We start from the raw sequence: 21,514 nt of genomic DNA on the forward strand, positions 1-21,514 counted from the left end.
GTCAAATTATTCTTAATTTGACTGTGCGCATTCACAAGCAGTTGGTGCATGCACGCAATGATTGCTATGAGATGCTGGACTATTTATCTTTAAGAGTTAAGACACATACAAATGTCTTTATATTCCTTCAGACTCGAGTTATACAAATGCAGGTATCTCCAGACCTCCTCACACAAGTGTTTTTGACGTGCACATCCACTGTTGTTGTTTTCACATTCGTCTCCTGCTGGCGATTATATCTTCTTTTAGCGCATCTTCGTGACAGCAACGGCTCGTCTGTCAGTGTTGCCACCTTGTGCACCTGCTAAGTAGTGCAAATAATTCCAACACTTCTCTATTCTAATCTGCACCTGGTCAGCGAGTAGAACTCCTTCTCCCTGTGTGCTCTAACAAAAAGCGAAGCGTATCCTTTGAACACTTCTGTGTTATTTTATTGTTTGCATTGTGTGTTTTCTTTCAGTGAAAAGAAACTAAAAGAGCCTTTTGCTTAGCTACATCTTTGTAAATTTTTCCACAAGCACATGAAAATGAGCAATATATCCGTCTGTTTGACAGGCATGAGCGCTGTTTTCTAAACAGTGCTCATTGAGACTAATTGTGTTCAGACTAGTTGTGTTCACTATGAGCACATGAAACTCATGATGCTTGACTTTCAGCTCGCTTTTGTTCTGAAGGCCAAAGCCACGCCCCTCTCCTTTCACTAACGCTCCTCTGTGGCTTCTGAGGGACTGCATGAGTGAGACGCGAGAGGATGGGATATAGAGTGCAGAGATTTTAGGAGGGTTTTGTCACAGGCTCAAGCCTTGCGTGCCTCCTTTTCTCCATATCAAGCAGTTCGCCAGTTCAGAACAAGTGCTGTATATAGCCTGGGCTGAGCCCTTGCTGACACAGTGCTTGCTGAGATTGATTGTGTTCATTGCATACGCATGAAACGCACCTAATTGTGTATGAGCTGGATTCACACATTCCCTTTGAAGCGTGCAGCACATTCAGACTGTATATTTAATTATATCTCGCATTTTGTGGTTTATTCATCACACCAGGACATATCACTATTTTAATTTGATTAACCGAGCATTAATACATTCATTATATCCCAAATATGTCAAAATCCATGACATTCCATGTTACATAGTTAATTCCGTTTTTATGACTGGATTCCGTGATTCCATCATAGGGAAATCATAGGGCCCTAAATACTAAAACCAGCTTAATTGCAATGCCATTGTAATAAATGCTGATGAATTCAGCTTGGACCAAAGGTATGACTTCCCTCTGACTTTCATATGATATTCCGCTGGTTCGCAGAACAGTGCAGTGACTACTGTAGATCACATACAAGATTAAAAAAAACAGATTGTTGTAGGACAGCTTTCCTTGTAGCTCTCTGGTTACAGTCGTCACATTGACCAATTTGGGATTAGAGCTGAGGATAATGATTACAAAGCAATCCAAAGTAATTAACTGTATACTAAGCCAACTTGTCAAGATTTCATCATGATTTCATCAAATAATTGGGCCAAACAGCAGGCAGTTGATTGAATATTCTGAGAAGTGAGATATGCATCAGGGTATTGGTTGACTAATTGTTGGGGTTTCTGTTGGCAGTGACATTTACATTTATGCATTTGGCAGACACTTTTATCCAAAGCGACTTACAGTGCACTTTTACAGGGACAATCCCCTTGGAGCAACCTGGAGTTAAGTGCCTTGCTCAAGGACACAATGGTGATGGCTGTTGTGATTGAACCAGCAACCTTCTGATTACCAGTTATGTGCTTTAGCCCACTACGCCACCACCACTCCATGATATAAGACTGATATAATGATATAAGACTTTCAACATAATATGCTAAAACAAGCGTTTTACTTTTGGGACTCTTTTTACACAGTTAGTCAATTATTTTTTTTACAAATTTATCTTAATTTTTTTAGTGTTACAGCTGTTATAAGCTCTAAGTGTTGTAAATTGTTAATGGCAGATGTTTACTGTTCATACATATCAAAGTATAGTACATGAAAATACGTTGCACCAGGTTTGATGTCATTGATGCCAAACTCATTGGCATGGGCCAGTTACCCACTGCCCTTCAGTGGCCTAAACTGGAAGTGTTTTTGAACATATGGGAAAATGTCCACAAAGGGGTGCCAAAATCGAGTTGTATTTTAGTTGTAAATCATGTAATACTGTAAACAGGAATGCATTTGTTAATAACCCTATGCTCTAGCCCAAACCCCAATCATAAACCTAACCGTCAGTGTAGTAAACATGGAACTTTAAAGGGAAAATACAACCTCCGAATTGTTCTCGTCATTGTTTAAGTGCAAAACATGTTTACTTCCTGGTTCCCAGGGGACCAGAACCTATGTATCTGTGGATTCTCGTGCAACACACTATCTGTAGCAGCACAGGAAAATGTAAACACATTTCAATTGATGTAAAAATGTCTGATGGGGGATGCCGCTTGTCAGTAATTCAGCAGAATGGGGTTGATTTCAGAGTGCCGGGACATTAGGTATCAACATATCGATTTCCTGTGTGATTGTATTGACTTCTCTTGGAGTAACATGTATTTTCCTGATGAAATATATATATATATTTTTTGCAAGCAAGCAACTTTAGAAATCCAATATTTAATTATAATATATAGCACATGTTTTTCACCATTTAACCATTTTTGTGTGTAGGGCTCTTAAAATCAAGAGGTGGAAATATATTTTTCCCTATGGGCTGCCTTTGATGGCACAGGCTCACAGCTCAGGATGATTGCTAGTGAAGGGTTTGGGACTAGTGTGTTGCAATTCCTGCAGCTCCAGAGTATTTTATCACATGTCATATTACGGCTTGGGTGATTAGCTCAAAAAAATCCTTGAAGCCTCAAAAGAGGTTTGGAATGATATGAGGATGAGTAAATGATGATTGTTGGGTGAACTATTCTTTGATACTTGATACCAAGGAAGAGACTGTAATTGAGCACTGTAATTCTAGTCAAATAAAATCTCTAAAAAGATATTTTTAAAGCCTGCTCAGGGGTATATGCTCACTTCCATCAACCTAATGAAGAGTTTCATGCATTTTTATGGAGAACCATAAACGTTACTAAATCATTGTGGGGGAAGTAAATTAATCATCCTTATCATCACACTGAGACAGCTCAAACTGGGAAGATGTCGTACCGATCTGATGGTTTTATTTTTGTTAGGCTTTAAATGTGTGTGTGCATCGTGTGGGTGTTTGTGCAGGTGGAGAACATTACTGAGAGAGTGAGGCACATCTTGACCTAATCTTTGAAAATGAGAGAGGACAAGTCAACCAAAAAAGAAAGTGTGGATTGCCCAAGACTTATAATTTTGGTTTATACATCAGTATTGTTTTCAGTTTTTCTAAGCTTTCAGACATGAATGCTGTCTAAATATAAATCTTCACACTTGTTTGATCTCTCAAAGAGACCTCTTAGAAGTAAAAACATATTTTGAATATGCTTTGTATTTGATGAAACAAATGTAAGGCTGTGTGTGCTTCCATTTGTAACACATAATGGAAATTTTTGCTAAGGGTTACTCAAACATTTTAGCAGTATTTGTCAGAGGCCAATATCAGCACAAATCACACACATGATTGGTTGACTTAAATGTCAGATGTGCTTAAAAATCACTATTGTACTTCAACAAAGAGCGCTTTGATTCAACGAGGCTTAAAAGTGAAATTAACTTTTAGAATCGTTACGATTCTGCTTATCGTCATCTGTACTCTAAACATTGTCGTAAGTTGGAACCACAAACGCAAGCATGATAAATCAGCAGTTTACTGATAAATTATGCAGTCGATTGCTTGTTGGAAGCTAGCGGTCCCTTTAGACATGATAAGAACTTTCACTTTGAGTACCAGCAGTGTTACTGTTGTGCCAGACGTCAGACCCCTAAAAAACATAACATAACATTTCTCAACATTTACCTTGGGTTGCAGTAGTTATGGCACTCAGAGTCAATATACTACCTTATGGGACTAGATAAATCGAATATTTCAGCAGGGATAACTGCATATTGTAGGTTTTGATATCAAAGGCTTTGTTCAGATTTTCAGGCTTTTGGTCTATTCGACTCAGATTTGTTTATTTGTTTGTTGTGTGAACAGCAGATGCACACAGGGGTATAAAAAAATATTGTATTATATTGTATCGTTCGACACAACGCTCATGATTTGATATCATATGTGTCATACAATACATAAATAAATACATAAGTGTGATTAAATCCAAGCAATACAACACTGAGATCTGCAAAATGGTCTCCTCCCCAGATAGGTGGCGCTGAGCACTCACAGGAAAACAGAGCAACTAGTCTACATAGGCGAGCTGAGAGCTTGAACACCAATGGCAAATGGCAAGTAAATTTTAGTGTAACAGCTTGTCGAATCTGCCAAACAAAGGTGTCATGTTCCGGTGCTAAAGTACATCAAACATGTCATTTTATTTATGCCAACCAAGGGCGTAGCAGCCATGGGGGACACATCCCCCACACTCTTTAAAAAGGTGATTTGGTCCCCCGTATTTTTCAAGCTAAACCAATATCGAGTCCAAATGGTGGATTTGTATACAGTATTATTTGCATTTTGTTACTGTGGGCTGATTTAGCGACCATCCAACCAATCACAGGTGAGTTTCATGAGCTGAAACAACTCTGACGTAATAGGCCATCAGTTAGACAGTCTAATCAACGTGGCTCTGTTAATTTCTACAAAATTGTTTTCAACAATGCTCATTTATCCATGTTTTTATCGGCATTGATGTTGATCTAAATTAATAATCTAGACATGAGGAACACACAAACGAGAGTTATTTATCTGCATATCGTTCTTGATTGGCAGTATTACGTGAAATGCACTGCAGAAAAAAACAAACAAAGGACAATCCTTCTTTTAAGCACATTGTAAGTGGAGTTTATATCAGCGCTTGGGTCTTCATTAAGTTATGCTTTTTACATTATTGTTTTGAGGTAATAGTTTGATTGGTTGTTTTTGCCAATTCAAGCAGATTACTAGATCTGTGTTAAATATGAAAAGCTATTTTTAATATCAGCTCCTGTTTTTTACCTCTGTGTTGGTGTGCAATTGATAAACTGTAGGGAAAAAGATAGATCTGCTGTGTTCTTAGAACACATGCATTTTACTGAAGTCAGTAGATATTTAGACACTTTTTTATACATGAAAACATATGGACCTTATTGAAACTCAAAATTATTATAAGACTATTATTGTTGTCTTTTGATAAAAGTCATGCTGAGCAGCTCACAAACTGTAGGGAAATGATAGATTTGCTTTGTTCTTATAATGCTTAAAGCCTCTACTAAACTCTCTTTGTAGTAGTGTTGGGTTCGAGTCCACCTTAGTTGAGTCCGAGTCAAGTCTGAGTCTTTAAACAGTCGAGTCTGAGTCAAGTCTGAGTCCATAACAGGCTGAGTCCGAGTGGAGTCCGAAATAAACTGTTCATGAATCTGAATTAAAATTGTAACCGTAAACTCAACATCAATATTTTAACCTTCACAAGAAAAAACAATTTTTCAATATAAATGTAACAAAAACACCTCTGTTGCATTTCACATTTACATTTTATGATTAGTATCCTGTTGAACAAACTTCAAATTGGTTTCAGAATTAAAGCATATGCTTTAGGTGTATGAAGACAAAACTGTCCTTCAACACACTTCTTATTGCGTTCTGTTGACATTTCAATTATTTGTTGATTTTTCCCCTCCACTCAAACATAGACTAAAGAAAGTGAAAGCTGCGTTAGTCATTACAACCAGAGTTGTTATTATTTCAAATTTTTATTTGTTTTTTTTTTTTCTACTTCATTTTCAATTTGTCCATTCAATATAATTTAGTTTTATCTAAAATTATGGGTGAAATACATGTAATGTAATTAATTATATACATTTAATGTGTTTAATTCATTTAATAAATGGTAATATTAAAACATTTAATAATGCCCATAAAATTAAACAGAAAATAAAAACAGAAAAGATCAGATACCATTAGAAATATATTTTTATTCTACTACACTTCATACTTTTCCATCCTCCTGCTGTGTCCAGGTGTAGCCTACTTCCCTAAAGTTAAGATCAAATGTTTTTATGACAAGCTGTCCTTGAGCTGACATATTGTTCTTTTCACATTATAGTTAGTATGGATAATAGGTGAACAGAGACTTCTGTTCTTCATTGTATTTTCTGACTTTTTTCCCATTGAAACGCAAGTGCCAGCTATACAGGTAACACACAGAGGTTGCACAACAAATATGTAACAGACTGAGTTGTACAATTTCCATCATGGTCTGTTTCATCCGTCATATTAGTTTAAATATCCCTAATATCTAGCATATTTGATTTTGTTTCGATAGTCAACATTTTCAGTTAGAAATGGCTTTGCGTAGAAACGTGAGTCTGATAAAATATTTGTACTATTTAATAATTTGCAGAGTTGGGGAACTTACTTTTAAAAGTGTACTTACATTATTGATATTTCTGGATGAGAGTAGCAGAGCACGTGTGGCGATCTCTTTCTCGCACACACATACAGCACGCGTGCGGGTGAGAGAGAGAGAGAGAGAGAGAGAGAGAGAGAGAAAGTCCTTTGAAAGAGTGCACGCTGCTGCTCTCACCCAGAATAATTACATGTAAGGACATATACGCGTGAAAACTGATGTGCAGTATCAAATACACAGAATGTATGATAGTACTAACTGTAGAGAGCACATCATTATGAAGACAAAGCCAAATTTTGATGTGGGGTTAGATTTACATTAAATTCGTGACCTGTACATTAACCTTCTTAATTGACAATACATTTTCTGGGTGTGAAACACCACAGTAGTTTTATTTCCTCAATATAAATTCTCTTTTATTCATGCACTTTAGTCTAATATAAGTGTTCAGCAAATCTCAAACTATTTACACAATTAATGAAATTAAATCCTACAGTTTGAAGGATGACAAGGGCTCCATAAAAGGACAACGGTGGAACTGTCCAGACAGATTACCTTGAGTGAATTTTCAGGACCGATAATTTTTGACAGGGAGCTGTTATTCCCTGCCTGCTCAAGTCTGAACTGAATTAGACTCTTTCTATTGTTGTACAACAAAGATTTGATCTTCAGATTCTACATTAGGTCACTACATTCTGTCTTGTCCTTACAGACTCAGCAGACCTGATTGAATCAGGCCAACAGAAATGCAGAAAAGCAATGCAGTCTTAATGTGAACTGAGTGCATTCATAGACACATCAACTTTAATATTGTATTGTTGAATCTAACAATTCCTTACTAACTAACTGAGTATGGTTGTGGGGTTTACAAATAACATGGACTTGAACTTTCAATTTTTTTAAATTTTTTTATTAAGATTATGTTAAATTAGGTTAGGTTAAATTTATCTGAATGCATACAAGTAAAGATTATATTGTAAATGCTGTAACTAATTGGTCACTATTTATTTAAAGTTATTCACCTGTATTCAGGTCATTTTCAGGAAACATTTTCAAAAGTAAAGTAGAAGAAATATTTCATGTTGCCTCTTAGTTGCTGTAGTATGAGGGTTTATGACCTTATATTACAGCAACTAAGAGGCTACATGAAATATTTCTTCTACTTTACTTTTGAAAATGTAAACTGGCCTGCCTAATGATTACATTAGTATAACAAAATGTTATTTAAAACAGTTATAGATGGAGTACAGCATGTTACACTGCAGAACACTGCTGCTATTAAACTATAACACATTCTTAAACTTACATTAAGTTGATCCTTTGCAATTACATAGTATCATGATTACATAGATGCTATTTGGTAAGACACCTTAATAAAACTGAGATGGAGGCTCCATAAAACACAGCTACCCTAGAGTGAAGGAGAGCTATGCACAACATGTGAAAACAAACATAGGATCAATCCGCCTTTGGTATTCCAAAAGGAAAGGTGAAGTTTCACCTACAGAAAAGGGCCCTAAAGTTTCAGTAATTGCAAGGAGTGTTCTGGCATTGCCTCTCTCTCTGTCCCATGTTTCCCATGAGAATGATTTCAGTCGGGGCAAAGAGTCACTCGGTTTGACCCCTATCCCCAAGAGCACAGCCTCACCACAAACTGAACCAAAATAAGAATTATGTAAAAATAAACAAGTGGGTAAGGGGCATAGTGCATTAAAAAGTCTCATGAAAACTAACATCAATCTGCAGTCTGAAATAAGCCTTCAAAAAGCATTTATGTAATCTACAAATGAAGGTGAACCGTTGCAATTACTTTAAACTGCATCCGTGCCATTTCTGGTTCAGATGTGGCATCTTAAAGAGATAGTTCACTCAAAAACTGGAACTTGGGAAAACATGACGGGGAGTAAATGATGGCAGAACTTTCATTTTTGGGTGAACCATCCCCATAATATAATGTAATATTCTGAATGACTACATCATTTGTCATGCATCACTTATCTTCAAAGTTTTCTTTAGCAGTTGTTCAATATTTAGATAAAATTTGTAAATATTTTAGTCCGTAAAAAAATCTCTTCCACAATTTAAGGGTGTTTTGCGTGGCTGCCAGTGTGTTGCATTTTGGTTGCTTAGGTGTTGTGAGTGGCAGTTAGTGCTTTACAGTTGCTAGGGTATTCTGGGTGGCTGCTACGGTGTTCTGGGCAGTTGCTTTTTGGCCAAAAGTCAAAAGAGCCCACCCCAAGTCTCTACGATATTCACGACTCTCCTTCAAGTTTATAGGATTTTTTTCCCCCAACAGATTAATCATCTGCCAGGTAAAAATCATATGTAGGATCACTTAGAAAAGCAATAGCACAACTCTCCTCAACAAGCCTCATGAGGTATCATTCTTGTCTGTAAGCGGTATGGGATGAGTTATGTTCCAAGGTTTAATACTTACTGTTAAGGGTTTCTTCAAATCTATATAAACATTAATAGATGCCTACTTTAGCAAGCACTACTAATTATTACTTTGGTAAGCTTTTTCCATGTTTGTTAATGAACAAAGTCTGACCCATAATCAGTTTGAGAACAGCACAGAACACGGAGAAAGATTATCTATCTTCTAGGCGGGGGGGGGAATACTTCAGAGGAGACGAGAGACAGAACGTGTGTTAATGGACCTCCCTCAGCCTCCCCCCTCTCCTCAACACCCTCAAACACTCCCTTGCTCCCAGATAAGAGGGCAGAACTCTCTCACTCTGGTCATTTCACACACCGCTCCGGGATAGAATGCAAAGTTCTCCTCTCTTGTTTACTTTTTTCTCGTGTTAAGAGCTCACAGACTGGGAAACTAATTTGGCTGTCTCCTTTTCTCTTAGATTTTTTAATTCCCTTCTTATCTATCTTTAAGAGTATATTGTGGTTACTCAAGGTTAAGAGCCTCTGCACAGTTCTTCTAGAAGTTCAGGAGAGTGTCTAAAAGAAGCAAGAGCTTGTCCACAATCAAAGGAGCCTTACAGCAAAACACGCAATTCATCACCATCAAAGTTCCTGAAGCAACGAACGCAACCCAACACCATCAAAGATCTGAAGCAAAGAACGCAGCCCAACGCCATCAAAGGTGCTGCATCAGAGAGCACATCCCAACGGCATCCAAGGTCCTGAAGAAAAGAATGCCACCCTTTGCCATCAAATGTTCTGAAGCAAAGAACGCCACCCAATGGTATCAAAGATCCTGAAGCAAAGAACGCAAGCCAACACTATCAACGGTCCTGCAGCAAAGATCGCAACCCATTTTAAGGTCCTGCATCAGAGAACGCACCTAACACCATCCAAAGTCCTGAAGCAAAAAATACACCCAACACCATCCAAGGTCCTGAAGCAAAGAGCAGCACCCAACGCCATCAAAGATCCTGAAGGAAAGAACACCACCTGGTGGCATCAAAGATCCTGCAGCAAAGAACGCAACCCAACACCTTCAAAGGTCCTGCAGTAAAGATCGCAACCCAATCAAAGGTCTGGCAGCAAAAAACAACCAACAGCATCAAAGGTCCTCCAGCAAAGAAGGCAACCCAACGCAATCAAAAGTGCAGCAGCAAAGAACGCAACCCTACGGAATTAAAGGTCCTGCAGCAAAGAACATACCCCAACAGCATCAAAGGTCCTGCAGCACAGAACGCAAACCAATGCCATCAAAGGTCATGAAGCAAAGAACTCAAACCAATTAAAAGTCCTTGCAACAGAGAACGCAACCCAAAACAAAGTGAAAGAAGCCACATCTACATCTAGCCATGTGTTCATCTACTGAATGAGTGTGAACTGGTGAGTTGGCACAATCCGTTGACCGCAGGTGGCCTTTCCAGAAACGTGAACTTTGCTCTTGCTGCAATGAGGCTTGCTAGAAGCGGCTGGCACTTGGCACTGCTATTGGCGACGACTGGCCTGGTTAGTTGCGGAAATGGTAACAGTCAGAGACGCGGGGGAGGCGAGAGGCGGAGGAAGCTTCACCGAATGCAGCACGGGCAGTGCAGCTATACCTTCATCTTGCCAGAGGTAGAAAGCTGTCAGGGTGGAGCGGACCAGATTAGTGGGACTAACGTTGTGCAGCGGGACGCATCGCCGGGGGACAGTGAGTGGTCCTCTCAAAAGCTGCAAAATCTGGAGATGGCCATGGAGAACAACACGCAGTGGATACAAAAGGTGAGAATGACATCTTAATTGGATACTGGTGCCTGTCAGCATTGTTAGTTTCTTGACTTCCTCAAACCCTGCTGTATTTTAGAGTAAGGGTGTAATGATGCCTTCAAGTCATGTTGGAATGATTGTATTTACAAGATGGGTGCACATGAACACCAAAACTTTACAGTAATTATCAGTGGGAAACTCAGGATTTAAGCTTTACGCTCCCTAAAAAAAAATGGACACATTTTGAGTACTGTTGAAGACTGGCGATAAAGCTTGGCAAAAAGTACTTCTGATTTAGCCGGCTTATGAGGCAACAGGCTCGTATGACATCATTCTCTATGGCAGCAGGAAAATGCTAAAATACAAAGTCTTAAGCATAATAAAATTATGAAAATAAAGAATATAAAATGTAAAACATAAATATGAATCAGACCAAAATAATCTAATCATCCAAATCTTGACCAGATTTCAGATTCCCTGATGTATTACATCATTTAGTAAATAATCGTAATCAAATCTAATCAGATATTGGTCAGACCAAAAATGTACAGCCCTATTTCAGAGGTTATTATCTGAAAAAACCTGTAGCCCATTTATATTTCTATAGATGAATTGTTAGGCTGCAGATAGTGGCCAAAAAACCAGATGGCTGACAGGGTTTGAGAAACTGAGCGATGTAAGTACATTTATGAAAGCTGAATGAGAGGAATAATCTGTTTGAACACTTAATACTGCATAAAATCAAAAAATACATCCTGTTGAAAGGCAACACGGTCATTTGACAAATTGCCATGTGCTATTTCTATGAACTGACAAATGCAATTTAATCTCCATTTTCAAGTGCAGTGATTAAGCAACATTTCAGACATCAATGTAAGCTTGCAGAAAATCTTTTCAGCAATAATCCGAGAGTGTTTTCTCTTAATTAAAACAGGAGCCAGATGACAACACCAGAGAAGCATTTGATCTCCATAAGTGACCGCAGATTGATTTATTGCTCCATTCAAATGTGAAGAATGCAAGTCTTGATTGATTGATTGATTGAATGGCACTTCAAGGGAATTTTGCTAGCTGACACTAATTGAGCTAATGAATGGATGAAGCGTTAGAGTGCCGAGTGAAAGTTTGCCATGTGTGCGTGTTTTGTGTCTGTGTGTTCAGTGCACCACCCAAGTTAACAATCTATACTGCTCAAAGGGAGTCCATTCACACCTCCAAAGAAGAGGCGTGAACCTTGACTCTGGTTAAGAAGAGGTCAGATCATGATAAGAGCCTTTTTAATTATAAACATTTGCTGTTTTCATTGCCAAATATATGGAATTCTTTTTTAAATTAAATTGATGGTAAAAAGCAATAAGTATGTAATACTTAAAGAGATAGTTCACCCAAAAAAAAAAATATTCTGTCATAATGTTCTTGCCCTCATATTGTTCCAGACCCATATGATTTCCTTCCTTCTGTGGAGCACAGAGGGGGATTGTTAGGTTGCCTTAGTCACTGTTCACTATCATTGCATTTATTTTTTCTATACAATAAAAGGGAGTGTTTAAAATGTATTTGGGCACTTAAACCATGCTTAAAATATCTGATTCTGAATGTCACAGCATTAGATACCAAATATCAAACTAATGGCATCTGCAAACAAATTATCCTAGAGCTTTTCTCAGAACTAACTTCACTTTTCTAAATCGTTTTTGCAATTACTTTGAACCAACTTGTGTGAAGGCAATTTTAAGTAGATGTATGAAGTCAGTTTCTCTCAAGTTCTGAATTCAGAGTAACCACAGGTGTAGTCCATTACCTTAATTATGGACATGTTACACTAAAGTCTGACAACCAGAAAGTGTCCAAATACTTTTTGTCTCATCTTGACTTTTTGTCTGTGCTTGTTCTCCTTCTTTATCCTCACTTGGTTTGATTTTTTTATTTTTTTTTGTCTGATGCAATGACATTCACATATCTAACATAAGTGTAACTTATCTGTCTGTGATTAGGAGGAGTGCGTGGCCGGGCCGTGAGGATGCACGCCCGATGCTGAGTTGCCTAATTAGTGGGAGGGAGATAAGGGAAAAGCCATGGATGCCAGAGGGAGCGCAAGAGAGACATACACGGTCACTTTGTGTGTGTGTTTATGTTGCTGTGTTTTCAGTTTGATGTTCTGTTTAATTAAAGTCTTGATGAATGTGGATCAGGCTCCTGTTTCCTCCTTTCCTGACTGAACAGAGATCAATGTAATGGATCTCTGTTCGGTTGGGAAAGGAGGAAGCAGGCACCATCTCTCTGGTATCCCCGGCTCTTCCCTTATCTCCCTCCCGCTGATTAGGTAACTCCATGCCGGGCATGCATCCTCATGGCCCAGCCACGCCCTCCTCCTCATCACACTGTCCAGATATGTTTTGGGGCCACTGTATATACTGACTAATTGTTTCTGAAAATCTTTCATGGGTCTACAATTCTAACTTGCACACAAGCAATGATTTAAACTGGCCCCTGAAAGTTCTGACTTGAATGTTAGGTGTTATGCAAGTTTATTCAAATCCTTTGAGGGTCTGATAGATGTGTTGGCATGGCTGTATAATTGGGCAAAGTGTTTATAGAGGAGGAGTGTTTAGTTTACTGGCAAATGACTGAAACTAAACGAATATGCTCCCTTAGATTGCTCCCGCAGCTCACCCCTTACCTGATAACTGCATTCACAAGCAATTGACGACATACCTTGCTTCTGACTCAAATAGTTGAAAGAGGAAAGAGGAGTGCGGGTGGTGTATGGTGTGTATATAGGGGTATATGGATAGCATGAGGAGCCATTTTAAGTCTTTGCTTATTTTTTGTCTAATGACCTTGAACCAAAAGCTCTCTGGAAATGAGTTCTTCAAAGGCCAGGGGGATTAGTGATTGTACGTCCCATTTAAAGCAAGAACTTTACAAACCTCAATTCACAAACTTTCAGCTTAATACTCTGACTGGTTTAGAGAAAAACACTTTGGATTTGCCTTCCAGTGACACGATTCCACCAGTCGAGGAAAAAGAAGCAACTGATAATGTGAAGCTGATAACAAACATTTCATAAGAAAATTTTGCCATTTCTAAAATTATGTGCACTAGTTTAGGCATCTTATTTTATGTTGATTCATTTAGCTTATGTTCCACTATGTGGGGTCGCACAATACAAGTATTATGGAGAAGTAGATTTTTACATTTATTGAAGAAAATGTGAATGGTGCTTGTTAGAGCAAAACTTGATGCCATGATGCCAAGGTGTTCTGAGTGGTTTTTAGCACATTGCTAGGTTGCTAGGGTGTTCGGGGTGATTTATAGGGCATTGCCAGGTGGTTGCTTGCTAGGGTGTTCTGGGTGGTTGCTTTCTGGCCTCAAAGTCTCAATTGCTGCGTTTCCACTGTCAGGCCAAATGAGGGTGTGCTAGTGCGTGCCAGGGCCAGTTGCATTCCCGCTGTCACTTCCGGGGCTTCATCATGTCACCTCGGAGCTTTCTCGGAGCCAATGGCCTTTGGCCCACCGATTACCCTCAGGCCAAAAAAGGCCAATTGGGGAGTGAGGCAGGGTCAATTCCGAACTTGCCAGGTTGTGTATCCAGCGCGCAACGGTACAGTAAAAATCTGTTAAAACTCACAATGGACAAAGCGGTGCCCAAAGAAAAAACTTTCCATGTTTCGAGATCATGGATGGTGTGCTGGGACATTGTCCTGCTATTAGTGGAGAGACCACTCGGGACACCATGGGAGTTAAAGTCAGTGAGTTGTCAACGCTAACTTATCTTGCTAGCTAGCTAATGATTACAAACGGTAAAAACTCAATATTCTAGATAACCAGATAACATGATACCTCAGCTTGAGCTTCCCTCTTGCTTGTAAATTGGAGGGGTGTGTAACGCTGGCACCAGGGCAGCGTGTTAAGGGTGGGTTTTAGTGCAGCACTGCGGGACTATTGGCCTGATGGTGGGAACGCAGATCGATTTTGATTTCGTGGCTCGATGTCCAAGGCTATTGGTCCGGCTGACCAGTTGATAGCCCTGGCTTGCACTGACCCGATAGTGGAAAGCAGTTAATGATATTCTGGTCCCTAGTCTAGATATGGCTCGGGACCCTCATTCAATGTAAATCTGGGATTTTTTTGCATGTGCCTGTTTTATTGTCTGCCAGGCAAAAATCGTAATCTGACTGCTAATTGAAAAGTAATAGCACACCTCTCCTCAACATGCTACACAATTTGAGGTATCACTAGTCATGATTCCATCCAAATTATGAATTTAATTTATGAAAAATTTCGCAAAAATAATATGCAAATCATGCAGTGTTTAATAGAACAACATTTTTACTTCTGGGGAAATTGGTGCGAAAAAAAAAATTAAGTTGAAGCCACTGTGGCTCTTTTATTAAATGTAAAACAATTCCTACTTCGGGTTTAAGAACCTATTTGAGTTTTTTCCCGCATCTTTGTGTTTCCTTTCAGTATTTTGATGCAATATCCCAAAATTGGCATAAAAATATGTGGATGGAAACCTAGCTACCCATATCTATTGCACAAAGATTGTGAGATTTATGCAATGAAGTCTAAAGCTGCTGTAAGCGATTTCAGCTGTTTTTCTAACATCCGCTAGAGTTCGCCTCAACCGCACGCATTCTATCCAAAGCCCCACTCTCCAAAGATGTTTCAGCTTGCCATACATTTTGTGATTGGCTAAAAAAAGTGTGAGCCACCTCTCCCTGACTCTTATTTTGCTGTTTACAGGGTCTTCTACAGTGCTCACAGAGACCTGTGATTTCTCAAGACACCTGTTTTTGGGATATTTTAAGCATGGATGTTCAAAAAATATTAATTTCAGCACGTTTAATACTTAGGGTTAGGAGTTTAGTATGAATCCCTAACCGTTAATATGAGCAATAATAGTGATGCTCGGCTTATCAAACACCACTAATTATTGGCAATATGACAAAGGTCAGAAGGCCTCACAATTGAAATAAGACCTGTAATTTGGTAATGGCTGAGCATTCATCACTGCAATCAATGTTAATTTCCAAGAGTTTACTTGGACGGTCTGAAAACAACATTTAGAGCTGAACACACTCTAAACAGTTTGAGAAAAGGTGACTTAGTTATTAAGCTACTCCATAAAAGAACTACTTACGAAAATGAAAGAAACAATCTTTTTATTTTTTTTTAAATATGCAGTAAAAATTCTCAGTGTGTGACTGGCTTTAATATGTGCTGTTCCTGCTAATGCAACATCACATTAACAAGCCTCTTGTGTCTCTGTTAATAGTTTTTTTTTTCTCTGGTCTATTACTCATTTTATATCTCTATGGAGAATTGAGAGATTGAAGGAAGGATTGCTGGCGGAGAGGGTGGGAACATGGGAAGCCTGCTGAGTTTACAGTGTCTTGGTACTGTCTTTAATGACCCCATAAAATGCACGGTTGTGGGGCTTCCTTCGGAGTTGACTAAGAGCCGGACTGTTGATTAATCTCACTATCAATGTGCCGAATCAGAGCCGTGCACATCAAATTCTCACTCAGCACATGTTCCTGTAAAGAATTTTCTCTGGTGCTTAAAATAAAAGCCATACCCTTTAGGGAAACATACAAACATGTTGGGGAACCCATTGGAGAATTAGAGACTAGTCTGGTCCAAGTAATCAAAACTTGAATATATGTTGTAAACATGACTGTTGTGACATAACTTTTGGTCTAGACAGAATTTAATGTCTGTTTCAATTAGTTGTACATACAGTACACTTCAATCTGCTGTTGAATTCTATTAAAATTTTTGACAGCAATGATTGCTCAAGCCAAATGCTTGTTAGAGGTAGAAAGAGAAAATGGAAAACAAGAGGGAAAGTATTTTACTGTCCTCGTTAAACTCAAAATGTTCTGGATCTCTGCAGGAGTCCAGTGGCACAGCAATACTTTTAGTATAAATATTAATACGCACAACAGGAGTGATTTAAAAAAAAGAGAAAAAGAAATGTGTGTGTTTGCATGAACACAGGGATCCAAAAGTCTGAGACCACGAGTGAAAAAGCATTTTTCTAAATCAATACATCATATAAATATGAATATATATATATATATATATATATAATATATATAATTTAAATCATAAACTTGAGAATGTATTAGTTTTTAATATTTCGCCCTTTTGCTGTAATGACAGCATGCATTTGAGCTAGGATGGACAAGTTTGTGCAAAACCTGATGTTCTATGTTATCCCTGAATGCTTTGAAAATGTTCCAAAGAGCATTGTGTGTGCTTCAATGGAAATTTGTCCTTTTTCGCAAAAGAATTAACATGGTCAATCTCATGAATTTGTTTGCATTTGATTAGTGACCTACACATAGTTCAGAACCTTAAATATTTCTCCAATTTATGTCATAACTTTTCATTGATTGATCCTAAAACTTTTTTAATTTACAGGTTTAAATGAAAATTTAATCCCAGATTGTCAATGTTGTCTTCAACTTTTAGACCCTAATGTACAGTATATATGTGAGTGCTTGTCTTTTATAAGTTTTAACTCTCTCCATATTTCTATTTGTGTGACTACGTGTGTGTGTATGTTGAGTTTGGCTCAGATCACAGCACAAGGCTTTGGCTTGTTAAACAAACATTTAGCCCATGTTTATCATTCTTGGGGAAGTGTCTTTGAGAGCAAAAAGTTGTCGGGTTTGGGGAAGAATTGAGTGTGGGCTCAGTCGTGTTGCTTTCACTGACATTAGTCAACATTAGGAGATCTCCAGTGGAGCCAGAACTCCTACAGAGTGACAACAGCCTCACTGATAGTGATGAACTTTGCAGCTTTTTTGGCACCAGCACTGTATCAACTACACACTACTGAACAAATTCAGCTGACATTAAAATATTACTGAAATGCAGGTCTGCTACCACAATTGGAGATGTTACATTAAATGCTACGCCACTTGTAGTGTAGACAGTTTTGTTAATTAGAATTATGGGTGTCTAGTTTTATATGCTGAACTTGCATTGGTCCAGTCACTGACAACTGACTATACAATGTGAAAAGGGAGAGGTTTTGCGATTTCATTTGTCAGTAAATAAATAGCCGTCACTTCTGTTTGAGAGTACGCTGTGCGTGTTTGGCTGCCGCTTCTCATTGCTACACCTTTCAAACTCTCTAACTTTTCTACATGCTGTGCATCCTTTTATTCACGTTGGATGTTTACTTTTGTGCATCTTTTGAATCAGTCTGGACATCTACTGTTTATTCTTCTGTCGCTACCTGCAGTTGCACTGGTGGCTTGATACTATAGCTCCTGGTAAAGTTACTACTACAGCTAAGCGCTTCATCCATTGTCATTGTTTTCCTGGATTTCTGGACTATTATGAACTTTTCTGGATTATTCACCCGCTGGTCGATCACCAAGAGTAATGCTAAGCATCTGCTACAAGTGTCATCGTTTTCCTGGATTCCTGGACTACTACAAACCTTTCTGAATTATACACCTACTGATCGATCTTCGCGAGTACTGCTAAGCACCTGCTACAAGCTACATTTATCTTTTGTGTTCCTTGTATAACTGGTCTATGACGAACTACTCTGAGCTATCTCTCCCTGGTTTATCTCCTACGACTAAGATTTCTTTAGCGGCTGGACTCTTGAAGTTGCTCGGGGCTCTGCTGCTACTCCTACAAGCTACTAATTACATCTACTGCCTGCCATTGGCGCTCCCCAGTGGGTTCTCAACTTTACCACTCTCTTCTCAGTTGGTGAGTGAGTCTCCACTCTCTTGCTAGTCTGATGCGGACTGACATTGGATGGTGGGTTATCATCCGTCCTCCACTGTCTGGTTGGGTTAGGTTTGTTGCCTTGCTAGTTGGTGTTAGCGTCAATATTAACCTTGTTAAGTAGCGATTATGCCCTGAACCCTTCTGCATACCTCTAGCACCATCTGTTATGAATCTGAATAAGAGTATAACTGGAATAAAATCATCTGCCACTGGACTAGCAAGAGCCTCAGCTCTAGCCCGGCTGTTCTGTTGCGTCATTGTTATGGTGCTTAGTTATTTATCGTTTCAACTTCACTGCATGAACATTCGACCACAACTTGATACTGCTACTATAAAATTTACAGTGCGCTTGGAATTGCCCATCGCCCCCGCTACATTCATTGCTCCACCTGCCGTTTTTTCTCCTTTCACTCTTCAACTGCTTCTGCTATTCCATCCACTTGGCCCAATAGACTGTATACTCGGCCGCCTCCCCGTGTGATGAACACTAACTGTTTAACTACCATAACCTGTATCTTGTCTGGCATAAATAAATTAACTAATCAAATATTCCAACCCTACAAACTGCCACTTCACTGCTCAAACACTCTTTGTCTCTAATATCAACACCTATCTCTCACTTAATTAATAGGAGTTTCTGCACTGGTATGGTACCAGTCCCATTAAAAACTGCTGCTGTCACCCCAGTCCTAAAAAAAACCTGGTCTGGACCCATCTGAATTCAATAACTACCACCCTATCTCAAACCTCCCCTATCCTCTCCAAACTGCAGTAAAAAGCTGTTGCCTCACAGTTACACTCCCACCTTTCTACCAACAACATTTTTGAAATTTTCCAATCTGACTTCCGTCCTCTACATAGCACCGAGGCTGCACTAATTAAAGTAACTAATGACCTGCTAATTGCTGCTGATTCTGGTGAACTCATAATGCTTATTCTGTTAGATCTTAGTGCAGCCTTTGACACTATCTCACATTGCATACTTCTCTCTCACCTCTCTGCTATTGGTGTTTCTGGTACTGTCCTAACCTGGTTTAACTCCTACCTCTCTGACCATCAGCACTATGTATCCATCAAGCAGTCAAAGTCCCCTGCTCTTCCAGTTTCCCAAGGTGTTCCTCAGGGTTCTGTCCTTGGCCCTTTACTCTTCATTATTTACATACTCCCACTTGGCCAAATTATTCGAAAGCATGGTCTTCCACTGCTATGCTGACGATACACAACTTTATGTCCGCTCCAAACCCACTGTCCCTCTACCCCCCGCTTCATACAACAGCCTGCATTCTAGAAATCAGGGACTGGATGACTCATAACTTCCTAAAACTTAATACTGATTAAACGGACATCCTACTTGTAGGTACCAATAATTTTACCAGTACATACTACAATCTGTCTGTCTGTTTATATTGATGGAGTTATGGTCCAACCCTCACACACAATCTAGGTGTCATTTTTTATTTTTCACTCTCTTTCACTTCTCACATTTCCTCTCTCATTAAAGTTGCCTTTCTTCATATCTGTAACATTGCCAGGCTCCGTCCCATCCTCAGTTCCAAAGATGCATAGACCCTTGTTCATGCCTTTATCACCTCATGACTCGATTACTGTAATGCTCTCTTCTTTGGTCTCCCCAAGAAATTACTCAACAACTTCAATATATTAAAAACTCGGCTGCCAGGGTTCTCACTTATTCCAAAAAGTTTTCTCACATCACTCCTATTCTCCATAACCTTCACTGGCTACCTGTTTCCTATCGGATTCAATATAAAATCCTCCTCATCACTTTCAAAGCCCTACACGGACTTGTTCCACAATACATCAATGACCTCCTTCACCCTTATTCTCCGGTTCGTGCATTCAGTTCATCTGGCTCTGGTTCTCTTGTTACTCCCCTCTTTAAGCTGTCATCACTTGGCGGCAAGGCGATTAGTGTTGCAGCCCCCAAATTATGGAACTCGCTACCAAAAACTCTCAGTGATATCTCCACCATTTCTGATTTCAAGACCGAACTGAAAACCTACCTTTTCATTAACTGTTTCCATGATCTTTAACTTTTCTTGGTTAATTGCTGATATCCTGTCTGATATACCATTATATCTTATATTGTGTTATTTTTGTATTGTGTTGTCTTTCACTTTTGCATTGTATGTTTTCTCTCTTATGTGTTGAATTGTTTGAATTGTAAAGCGACCTTGAGTTGGCAGAAAGGCGCTATGTAAAATAAACGTATTATTATTAAATAGAAAAGAAATGCACTTTACTTATTTGAAGAAGTAACACATTGTGGTGTTAATTCAAAAAGTTTTTTTTTATTTACTCGTTACTTCAAAAAAGTAATCATATTACGAAACGCGCTAACACTCTGATAATTGTTTGACAAAATGCATGTTGCAAAAATTAATCAGATTACAAAGCAGTTAACACTCAGATTAGTGTTTGATGGAATGCTCATTAGTTCCAAAAGTAATCAGATTACAAAACATGTTAACATTTTAATAGTGTTAATGGAATGCTTGTTAGTTCCAAATGAAACGCATTTACACTCTGATAGTGTTTGATGGAATGGTCGTTTGTTCCAAAAAATAATCAGATTACGAAACATATTAACATTTTGGTAGTGTTAAACAGAATGCTTGTTGATTCCAAACGAAGATACGTTTACACTCTGAGTGTTTGATGGAATGCTTGCTCGTTCCAAAAAGTACTCAGATTACGAAACAAGTTAAAATTCTGATAGCGTATTAAACAATATTTTTGTTATTTCCAAAAAGTAATCAGATTATGAAGCAAGTTAACATTGTGATAGAATGTTTGATGGAATGGTTACTCGTTTCAAAAAGTAATCTGATTACAAAACGTGTGTTAAAACTCTGATAGAGTGTTTGACGGAATGCTCATTAGTTCCAAAAAGTAATCAGATTACGAAACGTGTTAAAGAGTGTTTGACGGAATGCTCATTACCTCTAAAATGTATCTGGTTATGAAACACGTTGACAATCTGATAGAGTGTTTGATGAAATCATATCTGTTTTGAGGGTGTGGCATGCACTTTTCACAATACACATAATCTCAAAGCAACTGTACAGAAAATAATGCTGTGATAT

General features: G+C 38.6%; 1 protein-coding gene across 1 annotated transcript in view; it reads left to right on the forward strand.

Moving 5' to 3' along the window:
- Window positions 1-9,232: 9,232 nt before the first annotated feature.
- LOC127446431 (angiopoietin-4-like) overlaps window positions 9,233-21,514 on the forward strand; it is a 60,922-nt gene continuing 48,640 nt past the window's right edge. Inside the window, exon 1 of the mRNA XM_051707333.1 lies at window positions 9,233-10,661. Coding sequence (XP_051563293.1) covers window positions 10,350-10,661 — 312 coding nt within the window. The 5' untranslated portion in view covers window positions 9,233-10,349. The remainder of the gene's footprint in view (window positions 10,662-21,514) is intronic.

This window comes from Myxocyprinus asiaticus, chromosome 9 (genome assembly GCF_019703515.2).
Source record: "Myxocyprinus asiaticus isolate MX2 ecotype Aquarium Trade chromosome 9, UBuf_Myxa_2, whole genome shotgun sequence".
NCBI lineage: Eukaryota > Metazoa > Chordata > Actinopteri > Cypriniformes > Catostomidae > Myxocyprinus > Myxocyprinus asiaticus.